Source organism: Sturnus vulgaris, chromosome 17, assembly GCF_052056855.1.
Source record: "Sturnus vulgaris isolate bStuVul1 chromosome 17, bStuVul1.hap1, whole genome shotgun sequence".
In the NCBI taxonomy this organism is placed as follows: domain Eukaryota; kingdom Metazoa; phylum Chordata; class Aves; order Passeriformes; family Sturnidae; genus Sturnus; species Sturnus vulgaris.
In genome coordinates this window covers 12,152,931-12,169,518 of record NC_142259.1, presented here as the reverse complement: position 1 = coordinate 12,169,518, position 16,588 = coordinate 12,152,931, and the positions used below count along the sequence as shown (strand labels likewise).

The 16,588-nt window shown below is 47.4% G+C and overlaps 1 protein-coding gene and 1 long non-coding RNA gene across 2 annotated transcripts; both read left to right on the top strand.

Annotated features, from left to right (window-relative positions):
• Nucleotides 1–2,230: 2,230 nt before the first annotated feature.
• UBE2V1 (ubiquitin conjugating enzyme E2 V1) lies at nucleotides 2,231–15,257 on the top strand. The gene is made up of 4 exons (XM_014876112.2): nucleotides 2,231–2,375; nucleotides 10,848–10,996; nucleotides 13,050–13,175; nucleotides 13,457–15,257. The coding sequence occupies exons 1-4, from the start codon at nucleotides 2,354–2,356 to the stop codon at nucleotides 13,601–13,603; spliced, it is 444 nt and encodes a 147-aa protein (XP_014731598.1). The 5' UTR covers nucleotides 2,231–2,353; the 3' UTR covers nucleotides 13,604–15,257.
• Nucleotides 15,258–16,005: 748 nt separating this feature from the next.
• LOC148221833 (uncharacterized) lies at nucleotides 16,006–16,344 on the top strand. Its single transcript, XR_015807363.1, has 2 exons — nucleotides 16,006–16,143; nucleotides 16,248–16,344. It is a non-coding gene; the product is annotated as an uncharacterized LOC148221833 (long non-coding RNA).
• Nucleotides 16,345–16,588: the final 244 nt, after the last annotated feature.

Genomic DNA, 16,588 nt, shown 5'->3' with positions numbered 1-16,588 from the left:
CTAGAAGTGTAAGTAATTCATTCTGCACTGGATGCAAAGGAGTAACCCCCCCCAAGCCGAATTGGGGTGAAGAAGTTTCTCTAAAAACATCCAACAGGCACTTTATAAAGTTTATGTAATTTGGATCTTGTTTAATTCTTGCCTGACTGAAAGCTTTCTGATGGTCAGATGTAAGGTATGCTCTCTCCTCTAGCTGTAAATTGTGTTAAATTCAAACTGCCTCTTCCTGAAGAGCAGGGTAAGATGGCTTTGAGTTGTAGATTTAGACTGACCTTGATCTCCACTTCTTCAGCTATGGTGAATGAGTTGGGACCTGGCAACTCTCCTTCAGTGGGAAATGCTGAATGCAGGTGCCTCTGAGCTGGGTTCTGCAGATTAAAATCACAATTGGTACACTGGTCACAAAATACTTAATGTAAGTGCTCAGACCCTTGCAGAACTTTATGCCATTACATGAAACTGTTTTCTGTTCCATTGCTACAGTCAATACCAGCTCTGCAGCTTTGACATTAAAGAATTCTTCCTCTTCAATAGGAGTCCCAAAATGCTTTCAGTTGATTCTGGAGAGCTCTGGACAGAATGGGGTGGATGTTCAGGGCTCCTGTGTAAGTCAGCCTGAAGCACTGGATCCTCTGAGAGCTCTTTCAGGTTTAAATACCAAGTGAGCAGCAGTGGTGCAGTGGATGGAACAAACGGATTTGGAGACAGGAATCACTGGAATTTGTACTTCCAACGTGCTGCTTTTAAGGCATTGCTGCTGCCCAAACCTCTCCTGGCCTCCTCTCCTCTCCTGGCTGCTGTCACCTTACTGGAAACAAATCTGAGCTACACATACTGGTGGCTGCTGGGACTATTTATCTGTTAATCTTACTTAATTATGAGAAACTGGGACAGAGTTAATCCCCCGATGCACTTTCCACGTGGATGCTGTGCCGGGCTCCAGGGCAGCCCTGACTGACTCCCCAAACCCAACGTGGCTGCAGCTCCCAAGGTCCCTGCTCCACCCCTTCAAAGACATGGATGCTCCCACAAAATCAATATGGCAATTCTGGAGCAAAAGGCTGCCTGGATCCTTCTTAACGGCTGTAAATCTGGCTTAAGAAAATTTAGCTTAAGTTGATTAGGAACAGATTAGAGTTGAAGCAGAATAAGGCACTCCTGTTAAACTCTTCAGGGATGGATGGCCTCCATTTCAGTTCAGTGCTTCTAAATGCTTTTAAAAGTTCCCTGATCTCAGTCTCACCTCCACGGAGAACTCTGGACCCTCAAAAGGACTCTCAGGCCTCCAACTTTTGCCAGGGCTACAGTTGCCCTCCGTGAGTGCATCTTGTGGTCAGGAGGGCTTGGAGGAGCAGGGGTGATCCCTTATGTGCATCCCAGGAGCAGGAATGATCCCTTTTGTGCAGCTGTGGCACTGCAGAGCCCCCCAGACAGACAGATAGTCTGGGGACACGGCTGCACAGGGAAGTGTTGCACTGTAGTAAACTGAGAAAAATTACTGCGAAGTGCTTCGAAATCCCACCTGGAGCTTATGGCTCGGGTGTGGAACCTGTCTCTGTGATCCTCCTGGGCCTTGACTCAGCAGCCTAAACGCTGGAGGGGGATGCTGGATGGAAGGGTGTGCAATGAGTCCTCCAGCATGCAGAAAATCATCCTGCTGGGTCTGGGCTCTGCCTGCAGGGCACCAGCCCCGGTTCTGCTGCTGAGCTGAGCTCTCGTGCCATCTAGCTGCCTTGTCCCGATGCTTTTCCTGCTGCCTTGTCCTTTTTCCTTCGTGCTGCCTTGATCCAGCCCGTGCTCAGCGTGGCTGACATGAAATGTTGCTGGTTGCAATAAAAGCCAATCACTACCACTAGGCTGGTGTTTTAAAGCAGCTTCCCAGAGCAAAGCTCAGTTTGGGAGGGCTCGCTGCAGAACGGGGCTTAAGCTGCCAAACGTTTTGTTTCGTAATTCTTTCTGATATTTTCATAGGATGTTTTGGGGCTCAGTTTTTGGAACATGTGTTGCGAAGCGAAGCAGAACTCATTTCCTTCCTATTTCTTTTAACTTTCCTTTCGTGTTATGCACGGAGCAGGCTGGGTGAGGCTGGGCCGGAGTGGAAGGGATGTTGCCCGCCCGACACGGCGCTGGTGTCGCGGAGCCCCGGGTCCGGTGTCGAGGTTGCACCGAGCGGCGATACCGCCCGCCCGCACCGCGGAGCTGCGGGAGCGCCGCGCGTGCACCACGGAACTCCCCACGCGGCCCCGCCCCGCCGCGAGCTCCCTTAGCGCGCCCGCCCGCGCCGCGCCCGCGGCCGCAGTTCCCGCGTTGCGGTGACGTCAGGCGGGGGCGGGGCCGGCGGCGGCGGCGCAAGATGGCGGCGACCACGGGCGCGGGTGAGCGGGGCCGGGCCAGACCGGGCGGCGGGGCCGCGCCGGGGCCGCCTCGCCCCGGGGCACCCGCGGGGCCGCGCCCGGGGACGGCGGGGCGGGAGGCGCCCGGCGGAGGGGTGGCTGCGGCCGGGGGGACGGGGCGGCGGCGCGGCCCGAGCGGGGCCCGGTGGGGCGGGGGTGGAGCCGGAGCCGTCCCCGCTGCCGTCCGCGGGTCCCGGCGGGCCCGGCCGCGCTTCCCCGGGGCTGCCGAGGCCTCGCGCTCGGAGCGGCCCCGGTGAGGCTCCGGACGCGAGCGGGGCCGCTCGGGCCCTGCGGGACGCGTGTCCCACCGGGCCGGGACCGGGACCGGGCCGGGGCGCCGGGCGGGCCCGCAGCCCTTGGCGGGGCCGAGCCCCGAGCCCGGGCCGTCGTTCGGGCTCTTTTCCTGCCGTGCTGCTCTCCTGGCCAATGCCGTGTAGCCAGGGCTGCTCTCCTCTCGGTAGTCCCCGAGCTGTGGCTGCAGCTACGTGAGTGAAATCAGCGCTGTAAAAGCGTTTCTCGCTGATTTCCTCTCTGTGTTCCGGGAGACGTGTGTAACTCCCGTGTCAGGACGTCTGTGCTCCAGAAAAGCACCGAATTTTTTATTCCCTTCAAACCTGCTCCACACCAGCTTTCAGCAGTTACACACACTCTCCCTTTGCATTTATCATTACACATTAAACAAAAATACTGCAACTAGATTTGGAGTGAGGTTTTTTTCTGTTTATATCCTCTAGTGAACTTCAGCAGATCGAGTAAATCAGAGTCACTTCTGTTGAGGCAGTTTCATTTTCCTGTTTTCCTCAGTCCAGGGAGGGTTTCACATGTGCCCCTGTAGTGCTTGTTTTCAAGTTGCACCCTCCGAGGTTTGGCTGTGTGCTCACAAGAACGTGACTGCTGGGGATATAATAGAAGCATTTCAGAGTTCTTTTTTTACAGTTAGTTCTCTGTCAATGACCACTTGGATTTTAAGAATAATCATCACAGTGCACATAATTCATGTTAATCAAGTTAATACAAACACTTCTAAGGTGCAGTGGTTGCTGTCCTGAGGATTGTGTTACAGATCTGTGTTTGAACGTGTCGGGTGTTGACTAAAGACACAAAAAGTGTAGCTCGGGAGAAGGGACCCTTCTTCCCCTGTTAGTCACATTCTCCTCGGGAGAAGGGACCCTTCTTCCCCTGTTAGTCACATTCTCCTGCCTGCTCTCATTCTCAGTGATCCTTCCAAGCTGCTGACTTTGCACTTTGTGTTTGGCTGGAAGAACAAGGCAAACACTTTCCTTTGCAAGCCAGTGCAGCTGTGAGTGAATTGTTAGGTGTGGGACAGGCTGTTGTTACGCACAGCTGCTGGCCACGGTGTGTCTGTTGCATTGTTGCTGTTGTCCCCTGGGTTTGTGGCAGCTGTCTGGTGTCCCCAGCGCTGTGTGTCCCTCAGTGTCCCTGTGTGCAGTGTGGGCTCATGGCTCTCCAGCTGCTCCAGGGCTGACTGACAGAGCTGTGCTGCAGGAGCCCTGCATGTCTGCAGTAAAACCCAAAATTCAGCCTGGGAGGCTCCGTGGATGGGAGCTGTAACTCATGGCTGCCCTCCCAGCATTCTGTACTATTGGGAAAGGACAGATTTTCCTGTGCTGGGAGCAAGGGCAGCCCGGTGCCCAGGTGCTGGCAGTGGCACTGCAGTGCAGGCTGTGTGGGTCCCTGCTGCCCTGCAGTGAGGGCAGGGCCTGGCACAGGCAGGGGGGCTGCAGGTGGCACCTCCACACTCTCCACTGCTCAGGAAAGTGCCCCAATACTGCCTTCACTCAACTGGGAAGCACAGTTTGCTAAAACTTGTTTTGTGGAATCCTAGTGTGTTCATATTTGTCTGTAAAACACTGGGATGTGTGTGGTGTCTTGAGTTTGTGGTGGTTCAGCAATGGAGCCTAAACACTTATCAAAGATGAAAAATGCTCATCTGTCTTCAACAGCAGCTACTCATCCAGAAGAAGTTGTAACAAATGTCCTTGTAACCTAAAAAAGTCATAGGGCTGATCCTGGCAATTACACAGGTATATAGATTAGATTTGTATCTATTAAGCAGGTAGAAATTATTTACAAGAGGAAGAACCCAACCCTCAGCCTGGAAGGAATGTTGAGATGTGAGATCCATCTGTACCACTAAGAGGGGAATCCTGTGTTGCTGATGATATGGGTTTCCCACACACCCCGTTACTGTATGAATAAAAAGAAAGGGTTGACTTTAATGATTTAAATAAGGCTGTTCCTAGGAGACTCCACTGTGTATGTCCCTCTTTCAGACTGAGGTGTCCTGCAGGAATGCTCAGCTCCCAGGAGTTCCTCAGAGCTCCTGCTGGGCTGCAGTTACACCAGAGGCCTTGCACCACGTTGCTGTCCTGCAGATTCAGGTTTAATAATGAGTCAAAACCCAGCCATGCTGGCCTTGGGGGATTGTGTTTCTCTGCTTTCACCCTGAGAAAGGTTGAATGACCTCACTTCACCCACTTTTCTCTCCCAGTTCAGTTTCGTGGGTCCATTGCAGGGCTGTGAGGCACTGTGTTTGCCAACAGCCTGGAAGTGCTAAGTGGTAACATGGTTTGCCCAGATTTAAGTTTTTCCAAGTCTAAGGAAGGGGAAGAACTGCAGGAGAACTGGTCATTGGGTGTATGGCTGTGACACTGCTGGGACATGTGGCTTAATGCTCCTAACAGAGAAAAGCACACACTGGGGTTAGTACAGTGTGTTAAAAATTTCTGTTTCTAACTGCTGGGGGCCCTGTAACATCCCTGTAAACTCCAGGGGGTGCTTGTGAAAAGCACAGGAGAGCTGCAGTGTGAGTGTTGCACAGTGCAGGTGATGGAGGGACATCCTTTTCTCCAAGGAATTGCCAGCACCAAGGGCTCTCTGGGGCTGGAAGTGAAAGACTCAAAGGTAGGGGAAAAGTAATTGAAGGAAAAATGCAAGATAAATTCTGCATTCTTAAATACGATGGACTGTGAGAGCACGTGAAATAGTGCCAGAGGAGTTGATTGCACCCTAATAGAAGGATGCAGTAGGTTGAGTAGAAAGGTAAATAGTTTAACACTCCTACAAGATGATACTGAATTGAATATTTTCGTCTTCAATGATATAAATTACTTAATATGTTTGAAAAGCAGCATTGTTGCTGAGAACAGTACTAATTAGTGTATTGAATATATAGACAGGTAAGGATCCTGGCAGGTGTAACACTGACAGGTTTGGTGAGGGTGTGAAAGTTGGGATTTTCAGGTGGTGAGGGTGCTGTTCAACTCCTACCAGTGGAGCTGCAGTTATTGATGGTTTGTGCCTCATCCCCCTGGGTGTGAGCTGGGGCTGTTTCCCTTCATCTGGGGCTGTGTGTGACCCTGCCTGTGCCTTCACCTGGGGGCCTCACACTGATGTTTTAGTGACCTCTTTCCAAGGAGCCTGCCTAAAGCACTGAAAGGTAGAACCAGTGCTGAAGCTTGCACAGAACAGAAAACATTTCAGATTGTTGAAGTGCACAGGAAGTTATTTTTGTGTCTGTAAAATATCTCAGTACCACTACTCACTACTGCATCATCAGAGAGGAAATTGTGACTGTAAAGGCAATGCAAGAAATCCAAAGTTCCTGTCTCCTGAAAGCTTTTGTGACAAATGCTGAAAGCCTTTTATTTGGTTTTAAGCATTCCATCACTTCAGAAACTTTATATACCATTGTGACAAGGAATGGCTTGTGTATTTTTTACAGTCCCAGTGCTGCAAGGATTAGCTGTCCAATTCATTATCTGCAGTCAATGCAAAGACATGAAACACAGACTGAAAAGGATGTAATTAAGGCTGAGTATCAAATACACAGAAACAAGCAACAGAAAGCACTTTAATGTACTGAGAGGTGTTTAAAGCTGTTGGATTTCAGCTCATATGAATTACTGTAAATCGGGAACTAATATAGGAAGCAGAGTTTGAATTGTCCAGTTTGGTAAGTTGCTTGTTGCCAGTGAAGATGTGGAAAAGCCTTCAGTAAAAGACAGTTCCTGTCCTCAGAGCCCCATTTTCTGGGGGATTGCTGAGGTGTGCTGTGCCTGTGCTTCAGCCCTGAAGAGAAGTGCTTGTAATTCGATCTCACTTTAGAGAGGAGAGAGAAACCTGACGTTGAAGTTTTTGCGAGGTGTATTTTTTGTTCTGCTGCCACTGATCAGAAGGATTGGAGGAGAGGATCTGTCCCTAAAGGCACATGGCCTGCTTGGTTTCACAGTGCTGTTCTCAGCTTCACAGGGTGTCTGGATGTGAAATTACTTTGGCTACGGAACTGAGGAAGATGGAGATGGAAAAGTGTGGTCTGTGAGTAAGATGAGAAGAATCTCAGCCTGATAAGGTCTCTCTTAAAGTTGTTGCAAGACATTCAGTTGTGTATCTGTATCTTTAGTAGTGCTGCATTAAAAGGTAAATCTGAGAGTGCTTTAAGATCTTTAAAAGTCCAAGCTGGCATTTAATGTCTTTCAGGATAATTCTGTTCTTTAGTGAGATTCTGACCAGGTCAGACTCCTTTTTTGTCCCCATTTCAGTGTGCAGGCTCAGTCTTGCAACTCATTGGTTTACAAACAGCTGAGTTGTGAGGTGCCAGGGAAATTTCTGACACAGAAAACAGAAGGTCTTGATTTGGTTGAAGGCTGAAGAGGAGGTCACGAGGTCACCCAGCTTCTTACCTGCAACTCTGAGCTCCATGAAGTACAATCTGTGGTTCACTTCTCCTCTCTGGTTGCCATAAAATTATTTCCTTAACGTTTTGTAGCTTCTGAACTCGTGTGGGGTTGAGGCTTTGTAAATCCACATTGCAGAAAGTTGTGCTTTGGGAAGGATTGTTCAAATCTGTCACTGGAGAGCTTGCCTAGTCATTACAGTCATGATTTAACTCTCACTGGTTTGCTGTTGTGATTAATAGTGAATATCTCTTTTTGCTCTGAAATATGTTTTCAGTTCCATTTCTGGGAGTATTTCTGTGAGGTTAGACAAGCTGCAGTGAAGCAGTTACTGAGATATTACTATATTTATGTTTCAAATGAAGCTGCTATTTGAGAGTCATCTTGAACCATAGTGAAGGCTAAATTAAAATGCGTAACTGAAAGTACTTTAGACAAGCTGATTACTTTTTAATTGCCTCTCACTTTATTTAGGTTTTCTTGTGTTAAATGAAGGGCTCTTAGGAAAACAGGTTGGTTTGGTTGCTGCCATGGAAGTCTCCATTGCTACACTGAGAAGGTTGTGCAAGATTTTTATTGGGGGGTGAGAGAGGAAACTCCTGGTGCTGTCAGGGGACACAGGACATCTCCTGACTCTGCATGGACATTTATTTGGCAGATACTGTGTGTGCCTAGGACAGGTCTGGCTGCTTTCTAGGAATCTTGATGGACAGGAAACGGGGTGGTGATGAGTTGTGTGTGATCACAAGTGATAAAGGTCGTGAGGTTCGGGTCCCAGCAGGATGTGGCAGCAGAGCAGGACTGCTCCAGGCCCTTGCAAACGAGGAGGAGATGGAGTTGGCTTAATGGCCTTGTGCATCTTTCCAGACTGACCAGAAGGATGAACCTGGTCTTTATTCTGCCTTGCTTAAGGGAAGTTTATTTATATAAAGAATTTATGGTCATATGGGCATATTCTTTTATGTTAATACGTGTGATTCTCTTTCTATTGAATGAATTTCCTGAGAATGTGTCAGGGGAGGAGCTGAATTGCCACCTTCTGTGATAGCTGAGGTGATGGTCCTTCCACATTACACCCTGAGCTTTAGAATAGAGGTAAAACATATTTAGAAAGCAGCAGTGCTATTGGACAGGGTCACCTCTTGTAAAATTACCAGTTATCTCCCATGGTCATTTTATTTTCTGTGAAGCGCATAAAACTCAAATCAAATTTTATTTGCCATGAAGTGCATTAAACAAATGTGTGTCCTTGCCTTTGGGCACCCCCTTGCCATGATGCCCTGCAGTGCTCACAAGGAGCAGTTCCTGTGGCATGAGCACTCATTCCTGTAACCGATTTCCATGTGACAGGAATCAGTGCTCGATGTGACTCGCCAGCTCTCTAGAGACCTCACACTTGCCAAAGAGCTCAGAAATCCTGTGTGACTCTTTTATGGCTCTGATTCATGCTGGATTCATGCTGAATCAGAGCAGCTGTATCTAGGGAGAGCTCAGCAATTAAGTTGCCTTCTCCTCCCATGAGGTTGTAAAACCAAGCCCAGCTCTGGGTAACAATGTCAGAGCTAAGGCTGCCTTTCAGTCTTGGCTGTAGGAATCTGTACGTGATGATGTCATTTCTAATTACCTGCTCACTTAAAGAGTCCTGCTTGGCTCGGTGGACAGGGTGTGATGCTCAGAGGGATCACTCAGAGTTGATGCTCAGAGGAAGGGTGGACAGGCAATATTTTTGTCAGCCGTGAAGCTGATTCCTCTTAGGTTGTGTAGTTTGGTCCTAGTAAATACCAGTGAATTGTCTTTGCACCACCGATAACTATGAAGTGATGTTGTTAAGGAGCGAGGCACAGGCACAGAGATGATGCTTGTTAAGCACTGATGTTGTGGTGTGGAAGTGGGAGCATTTTTTGGCATTCATGTGATGGCTGCTGGGGCAGGGTTTTCTCTGTGGCATCGCCTGCCCTGGGGAAGAATTCCCCTCCAGAAGGACCTTCTGTTTGCCCTTCCACCCTGGCCCTATTTGCCAGGGCAGCACTTTGGCTGTGAGTCATTCCCCAGCAGCAGCTCTCCTGTGCATCCACTGCAGCAAAAACAGGGAAATAGGTGGGGTGTGCAAGCAAAGGTTGCACCTTGTCCTTCAAATCATGTCCCCCAGCTCTCTTACCCCAGGTGTTGGAGCTGGGCTGCTCTGCCTCCCCCAAACTACAGCATGGAGAGCACTGGGAATGGAACTGAAAATGAGGGAGCTCGTCTGTCATGGCTCAGGTGTGACTGGCAGACTTGAACCCTCGTGTCTGAGGCACACAGGATACACATTTCATCATTTAAAGATTCTGTGGGACAGTAAATGCCGGCGTTTGTCATGCAGGGCACATGACAATGATGCCCAGGAGGTCCTGTCACCACCCAGGTCTGGGGCTATGCAGTCTCATGGCAATGGCTTTACCAGCCCCAACTGACTCATTTCCTTTCACAGCCCAAATCTGTGTTGCTCAGCAGCCATGGAAACAGCACGGTGTGGCTGGGAGGGGATTGGGCAGAGGGAGCTGTGCTCAGCACCCCCAGATGGGAGCTTTGGTTGTGCCAGGACAGCTCTGGTGGTGCTGGCACCTCTCTGCTGGGTCTGAGTTCTGTGCTGTGCTCAGCTATGGCTGAGTCCTGCTGCCCAGGATGTTCTTGGATATGATCACGTTAGATGTGTATCCAACAAACCACTTTCTTTAGTCATTTGCTGGTTTGGTTTCTTTGATGCATGTTTTTGAATGAAATTTGGACACCACTGATTGTGCAGCAAAATCAGAGATTAAAACTATCAGGTCCTCTGTATTTTGCCCATGGCCAAGGAGTGCTCCATGGGCTGCAGGTGGTCTGTGCTTCCCCAGGGACCTCCATGGGCTGCATGTCCTTCCCTGGCCTTGGTGTCAGCACTGCTGTTCCTCTGGCATGTCCTGTGTCCTCTCTCCAGCTGCTCCTGTGCAGTGACTTTGTCCCTTCCCAAACACCCATCCCAGCAGTGGGCTCAGGGCAGTTCTGCTCTGGGGTGCCTGGGGTGCAGATCCCCTGCAGAGCAGTGCAACCCACTGACTCCAGGACCCTCCTTCACCACGGGCTGGGTGTGTGACCTTGGCTCTCTGTGCCATCGTTTTCCATTCATGAAATGGGGAGAAGGAAATCTCCCTTTTTTGCTGTCTGTTTTGAGGAGAATTGTGCCAGTAGTCACAAACTGCTGGAATTCCTTGCTGGTGGAGGTCACAAGTACAAAGGATGCTATTGCTGCTGACAAAGCCCACTTCAATTAACTTCAGATTAACCTACTAATGTTATGAAAGAGTTTTATTTGCTTTGAAAGGTATTTTTAAAGCTCTGAGTCAACTGCTGTCAAGCCTCTCATGGTGTCATTTTTTACAAACTTCTAAATTTTTATACTATAAATCATATAGACAAGTGCTAATTAGAGCTCCATAATACTGTGTGTACCTTTGAGGGAACAGAGATTTCCTTTTATTTTACTGCCTGCCATAACATGTGGCCTGTCAGCCATCTAGAATGGTTATTTGGGGATACCTTGATTTTGCTTGTAAAATCCAAGCTAAATATGGGAATAGCTTTTTTTAATGTTGAAATATTATCATTCAAAAAGTGGTATTTTTATGGTTTTGCCCAAAAGATGATCTGTAGAATGACCAAAAGTATCAGGGAAATTACTCTAGCTTTTTTTCTTTACTAGATTTCTCAACTGAAGATATTTTTCTGATTGTTTCAGGAGTAAAAGTTCCTCGTAATTTTCGTCTTTTGGAAGAACTTGAAGAAGGTCAGAAGGGAGTAGGGGATGGAACAGTTAGCTGGGGCCTTGAAGATGATGAAGATATGACACTTACAAGATGGACAGGAATGATTATTGGGCCTCCAAGAGTAAGTATCCACTTAAATATTGAAATAGTACTATTCCTTTTTTTCCCCCTTCTCCTAACCTAACCACTGAAGTAGAAAATAAGCAAAATTCAAAGGAGTGAGAAAAACACTTCAGGAAATGATTTATGTTGAAGTTCTTTATAATAATGGGTTTCATGTATCTCTATGGCTTCTTGCTTATAACTGGAAACATTTTGGTGCCTTTCTCTGGTTAGTTCTGTTACCTGTCTGCTTTGTATTTGCAGATTCAGTTAGACATAACTTCGGAGATCTCAGAATTCTGATGTCCTTACCCTTGAATCCAGCAAGATTTAAAACCCCTCAACTAGTGAGGTTCCAAAGGGAGCTGCTGCAGGTGCCAGGGGATGCTCTGTGCTGGTTTTTCTGGTTCCTGCTCAGTTTATGGGGTGCTGTTATTGCAGCAGGACTGACCAGCTCATGTAGGATTTCAGCTGACCGAGGAAACTCAAATTTTAGTGATTTCAGTCTCTTCTCTGAATGTCCTCTCCCAAAGCAGCATCTTACAATGCAGCTCGTCGTTGTGGGAGTATTGTTGTGTTCTCTTTTCCCCCCAGCCCTACTAAATGTGGGTTTACACTCTGGTAGTGAAGTTGGGGACTTAATTGTGTGTTGAATGTCTGCATGTGTTCTAAAATCAGAACTTGTGTGCTGTCTCCAGTTTCACTGTTCTGTTTCCTTAATATCCTTTGATGGAGTGCAAGTAGCCAATTCTCCTTCCTGCAGTAGCAGATGTCTTCTACATCTGGCCTCACTATGATTTCTCAGTAATTCCAGGGGTCATTATATGAAAATCTTTACAGACCTTTAATCATGTTCCTGCTCTGTGTTCCCATTCTGTCAGTTGCCTTTTTTGACAGGCACTGAGGTTGTACAAGAACGTGTGTTATGAAGGCATTATACATGCAGTGTTTTCTGTCTCACCCAGAAGTGTTGTTTACTTGTTGTCTGCCTTTGCTAATCTTTCCCCAGTCACGAGCATTTCATTCGTTTATGATGTACCCAAATTGTTTTCTAGAACAGCATTTGATTTTGGAACATTAGGAGAGTGCTAATGAGCCTGCATTAAGGCTGTGAAGAAAGCTCACTGTGTGCATAGGCTTTATGGAAAATTTAAACAACCTTGAAATCTAATTTTGAAAATTAAATAGGAATTGAAATGTGCAAACAGGAGCCTGCAGCCTTGCCAGCAGTGATGGAAGTTTGCAGTTCTTGCCATGCTGCAAACCAAGGCTGCAGGACCATCAGCAGAGGAGTCAGCTCTGCCTCTCCTTTTTTTAGACTTAGGAGTAGAGATCTTCTTGCCAGAAGTGTTGTGACTTCTTTTGAGCTCCTTGCTTGAAGGCAGCAGAGTATTGAGAGAGATCCTGGGGACTTGCAGCCATTCTTGTGTGCTCTCCTCCTTTTATCACTGCTCATATTCAGTTATTACCATTGTGGTTCTTATAGGATGTGGAAATACTGGCTGGGGACAAAAGCTAGGTGCAGTTTCCCTCCGGGTGGAAAGCAGTCACGCTTGCAGCAGTGGGAGAATGTTGTGCTGGATTCCAGTGGGGAAAAGGAGCAGCTATGCAGAGCTGGAGTTGCCTGTGTGCTGCTGTCCTGCACATTGTGTCGTCCCCAGGCTGTGGTGATGTCCCACAGCCAGGGAGCCACCTTGTTGACACAGGCTGTTCAAAACCAGTGGCAGTGTCAGAGCTGCAGCTCTGTCTGCAGTTCTGTGCTGGCTGTGCACTCTGGGCTTCCCTCTGCCTGCTCCCTGGGTGGGGTGGGTGTTCAGGCACCCCAGGGACCCCAGAGCCCTGCATGCAGCTCAGGGCTGCTCCATGCACAAACACCAGCAGAATTTATTACCCTGGAGAAGCATTAGATACTCTGAATATTATAAAATGAACTAAAAACAGGTGGCCAGCATAGTGTCTGCATGGCTGCCCACACTTTTGGTATTTCTCATGTTCCTGAAGTAGCCACTGCTTTAAACAAATGCTTATTGAACTGCCTGATGTAATTGTTTCCCCCTTTCTTTTCCCCTCAGACAATTTATGAAAACAGAATATACAGCCTTAAAATAGAATGTGGGCCTAAGTATCCAGAAGCACCTCCATTTGTAAGATTTGTAACAAAAATTAATATGAATGGAGTAAATAGTTCTAATGGAGTGGTAAGTTTTTTGCTTTTATTCATTTTATTGTTGGGTTTTTTGTGCAGCTTCAATGCTTTATTTATACTTGCAGCTTGCTTAGCTGCTCATTGCTTGTGGTGCTGTTTGTTGGAGAAGGAAAGGGGGTAGAAGGGAAGTGGACAAGTGATGATTTATTATGCTTTTAGAATAACACTTGATTTGATTTCTCCCACTCAGATTTCATGTGAGATCTGTAGTTGGGGCTGGGAGGAGTTAAGTGTAACCAATTCTGACAGGAATGGTCTTTTTGTCTGTTTTAGGTGGACCCCAGAGCCATATCAGTCCTAGCAAAATGGCAGAATTCTTATAGTATCAAAGTTGTTCTGCAAGAGCTTCGGCGTCTAATGATGTCTAAAGAAAATATGAAACTTCCTCAGCCACCTGAAGGACAATGTTACAGCAATTAATTAAAAAAAAAACAAACCAACATGCCCCCCTTATTCAATTTAAGCTGTCTTCATTTTCCACAGTAGTAAATTTTCTAGATGCATCTTGTAGACCTCAAAATACTGGAAAGGAAGTTCCCATTCAAAGGAAGTTTTTCTTGAGATACTGTAAATGATACTAATTTTTTTTTTCATTTGAAATATAAGTTGTGCTATAACAAATAATCCTGTCGTGTAACCACTGTCCACATAGCTGAACTTCTGGTATCAGGAAAAGTCTATTTAAATTTATTACTGTCAAGACCAGTGTGGCACATCCAACTTAACTGTGAAAGGATCCATCCCACAATCACCTTGCTGTGTGTCTGGCCTGGGTTATTTTTTTTCTTTCTCTGTCTTTTGCAATAGAGTCGAAGCTCAGGGCTATTTATTAGAGTAGACACAAAGGTTTTTGCTTCCAGTGCTACACTGGGCTGTATGGACTACTACTGGGGATGTGTGCTAACCTCAGTCATCCCTCCCTTTGTGCTCGCTCTAGTAAAGGCTGAATGTGACTGTGGTCGTTTTTGGGTTTTTATTATTTTTTTTAAATGCCCTGATAATCTGGGGCAAGCTTTCCTTCTTTCCTTTGGCCAAGGCATAGATTGTATTTCTCTTCCTGGTCCCCCTCACCAGTGACATGAGCTTTGGGTGAGGGATTCAGGGTTCTTTTAATCTCTTCCCTCTTCCCCTCTTTTTAGTGGGGGTGCTGCTTTCTTTTTGCCCCTCTTGGTGACTCTTCTCACCCCTGGCCCAGGGGTGAGCCTCGGGGCAATAACTTGACCTATTCCCTCCTGCTTATCATTTTGGTTTTGCAACAAATTTAGTCTTCACCAGCCTGGGAAACAAGAGTATCTGTTCTGCTGGCAAACGTGGGTTTTCCCTTCCCTGCAGCACTGCTGCCACACCGCCAAGCTGGCCACGGCCGTGCTCTTAGATAGGCTTTGAGTGGGGAAAAGAGCAGTAATTTACCAGGATTGCCCAAACCTTCTGCTGCCAAACCTTAGTGGGGGAGACTCTGCACGCAGAGATTGTGACCACGCTCCAGGTACCCTCAAATCGCTGTGTTTTGGTGCTTTGGATTGACCCAAGAATGTTCATTAACAAAACGTTGCACTTGTGTTTGCCCCTTCTAAAGATGTGACAGCCACAGACAAATCAAACCCGGGTGGAAGATTTCATTAGGGTTCTGTAAGTCTTAGAAATCTCTTCAGTGAAGATTTTGGGGAAGCAGTGGCACAGCAGATTAAGGACCTTGATTGGCTTTGCATCCTGGCAAATCACTGCCTTTTCTGGTTTACTGTTCCGGACCACTAACTGCTGCAATGTGGATGCAAGCTTACAGGAAACCAACCTAGTGTGTCCTAAGTTTTATGAAAAATTCAGTGTTTGTGTAAAAAAAAAAAAAAAAAAAAAGGAAAAAAAGAAAAGAGTAAAAATAAACACATTTTAAAGCAGCAGCTGTCAAGTCAATGAACAATTGATGTTTCCATTAACTTCTGAGGAAAATATTAGTTGTAAGGATTTAACATCCTCTGTACTGAAAGTTTAACATAACAGTATTCCATAAGCAGCCTTTTTATTGTATCAGACCATTGCCTGATTTTAATATAATAAAAAGTGTGCATTAATATTAGAAGGCTTTAATTGTATTTATGTTTAGAATTTTGATCCCTTGTGGAGTTCTTGATTTGTTGGAAGTATCTTCCTACAGATCACATTTAGCTGACAGGATGTAAACTGGAGGTGAAAGGCAATTGTCTCTATCCAGCTGCTGCTGCTGTGCCAAGGAGCATCTGTAGTTTTGGTTTAAGCCTCAGGCTGCCCCAGACTTTGCTGTTGGTAGCATCAGGTGAGGCCCAGGAGCTGCCAAGGGGTTCCTGGATCCCTGTGCTGCCGGTGCTGTGCCCTTGCTGTGCTGGAGCCCCGAGGAAATGGAATCCTGTTACCCTGTCTGTCAAGGTCAAGGAGTACTTCACAACCTGCAATTGTGTTTTCCTCAGCTAGTGAAGAGTGTCTGCGTGCAACGTGCCCTGCAGCGAGCTGAGCTTTCCTCCCACCTGGGTAAAAACAGGGCTGTGAAATGTTGGCCTTTCCCCGGTGTGAAGTCTCCAGAGCATTGCTGGAAGGTTCTGATGCATTCACGCAGTGATGGCTGAAACAAGGTTCTTCTGGGCTGGCAGTGGAACAGGGAACGACCTTGTGAAGCTTTGTGAAACTTGCTGCTGGTTCCTGGGCTGGAATGATTGCTGCTGGCTCCTGGGGCAGCCCCGAGGCTGGCTGTGAACACAACGGGACTGTGTGTGTTTATTTAAAATAGCTTAGCGTCAAAGGTGCTAAACGGGCATTGGAACAACGTGATAATTACAGTGGGCTGCTTGATTGTCTCTTTTTCAGAGTGCCCTTGCCCTCTGTGGGAGGTTGTGGTTGGTGCATGTTTGGGACCTCCCTGAACCTTCCTACTTCAAGTAATGATTTTAAACCCTGAGAGCGGCTGCTGGTTTGCTTTGCGAGTTGTACAGGTGAGAGCGTCCCACCCTGGCTGGGAGCACCTGTCCCCAGCATCTGCCACACAAAGTTGGATGCTGCTTTCAAAAAAAGCTTCACTGTGACTGTTCTCCCCCAGGAGTTGCACTCTGGACACCTCAGAGCTCTGCTGCTGTTCCCCCGACCAAGTAAGAGCTGTGTGGAAAAATAACTGCTTGTCAGTCAGCTGCATTGGAGCTGCATGGTGGCTGTGTCAGTGTTGTACCTGTGCAGGCAAGGAACCATTCACCCCAGGCTGGTGCTGCAGAAATGAGGTGTGGGGGCAGAGCCCTGTCATACCTGTGCTTACCCAAACTCTGGCAGCACTCAGCACAGTGCTCAGGTGATCCCTGCCAACCTCAGTCTGTGTCCCCAACCACTGCCTCTTCAGAGCAAGCTGTGGAGGGATAATAAATAAAGGATATTGACCATGAAATAAAT

Bases quoted from the DNA above. Each gene is read 5' to 3' on its own strand.
- UBE2V1 (XM_014876112.2), top strand. From the start codon at position 2,354: ATGGCGGCGACCACGGGCGCGG. The intron at 2,376-10,847 runs GTGAGCGGGGCC...TGATTGTTTCAG, and splicing joins GGCGGCGACCACGGGCGCGG to GAGTAAAAGTTCCTCGTAAT. The intron at 10,997-13,049 runs GTAAGTATCCAC...TTTTCCCCTCAG, and splicing joins TGATTATTGGGCCTCCAAGA to ACAATTTATGAAAACAGAAT.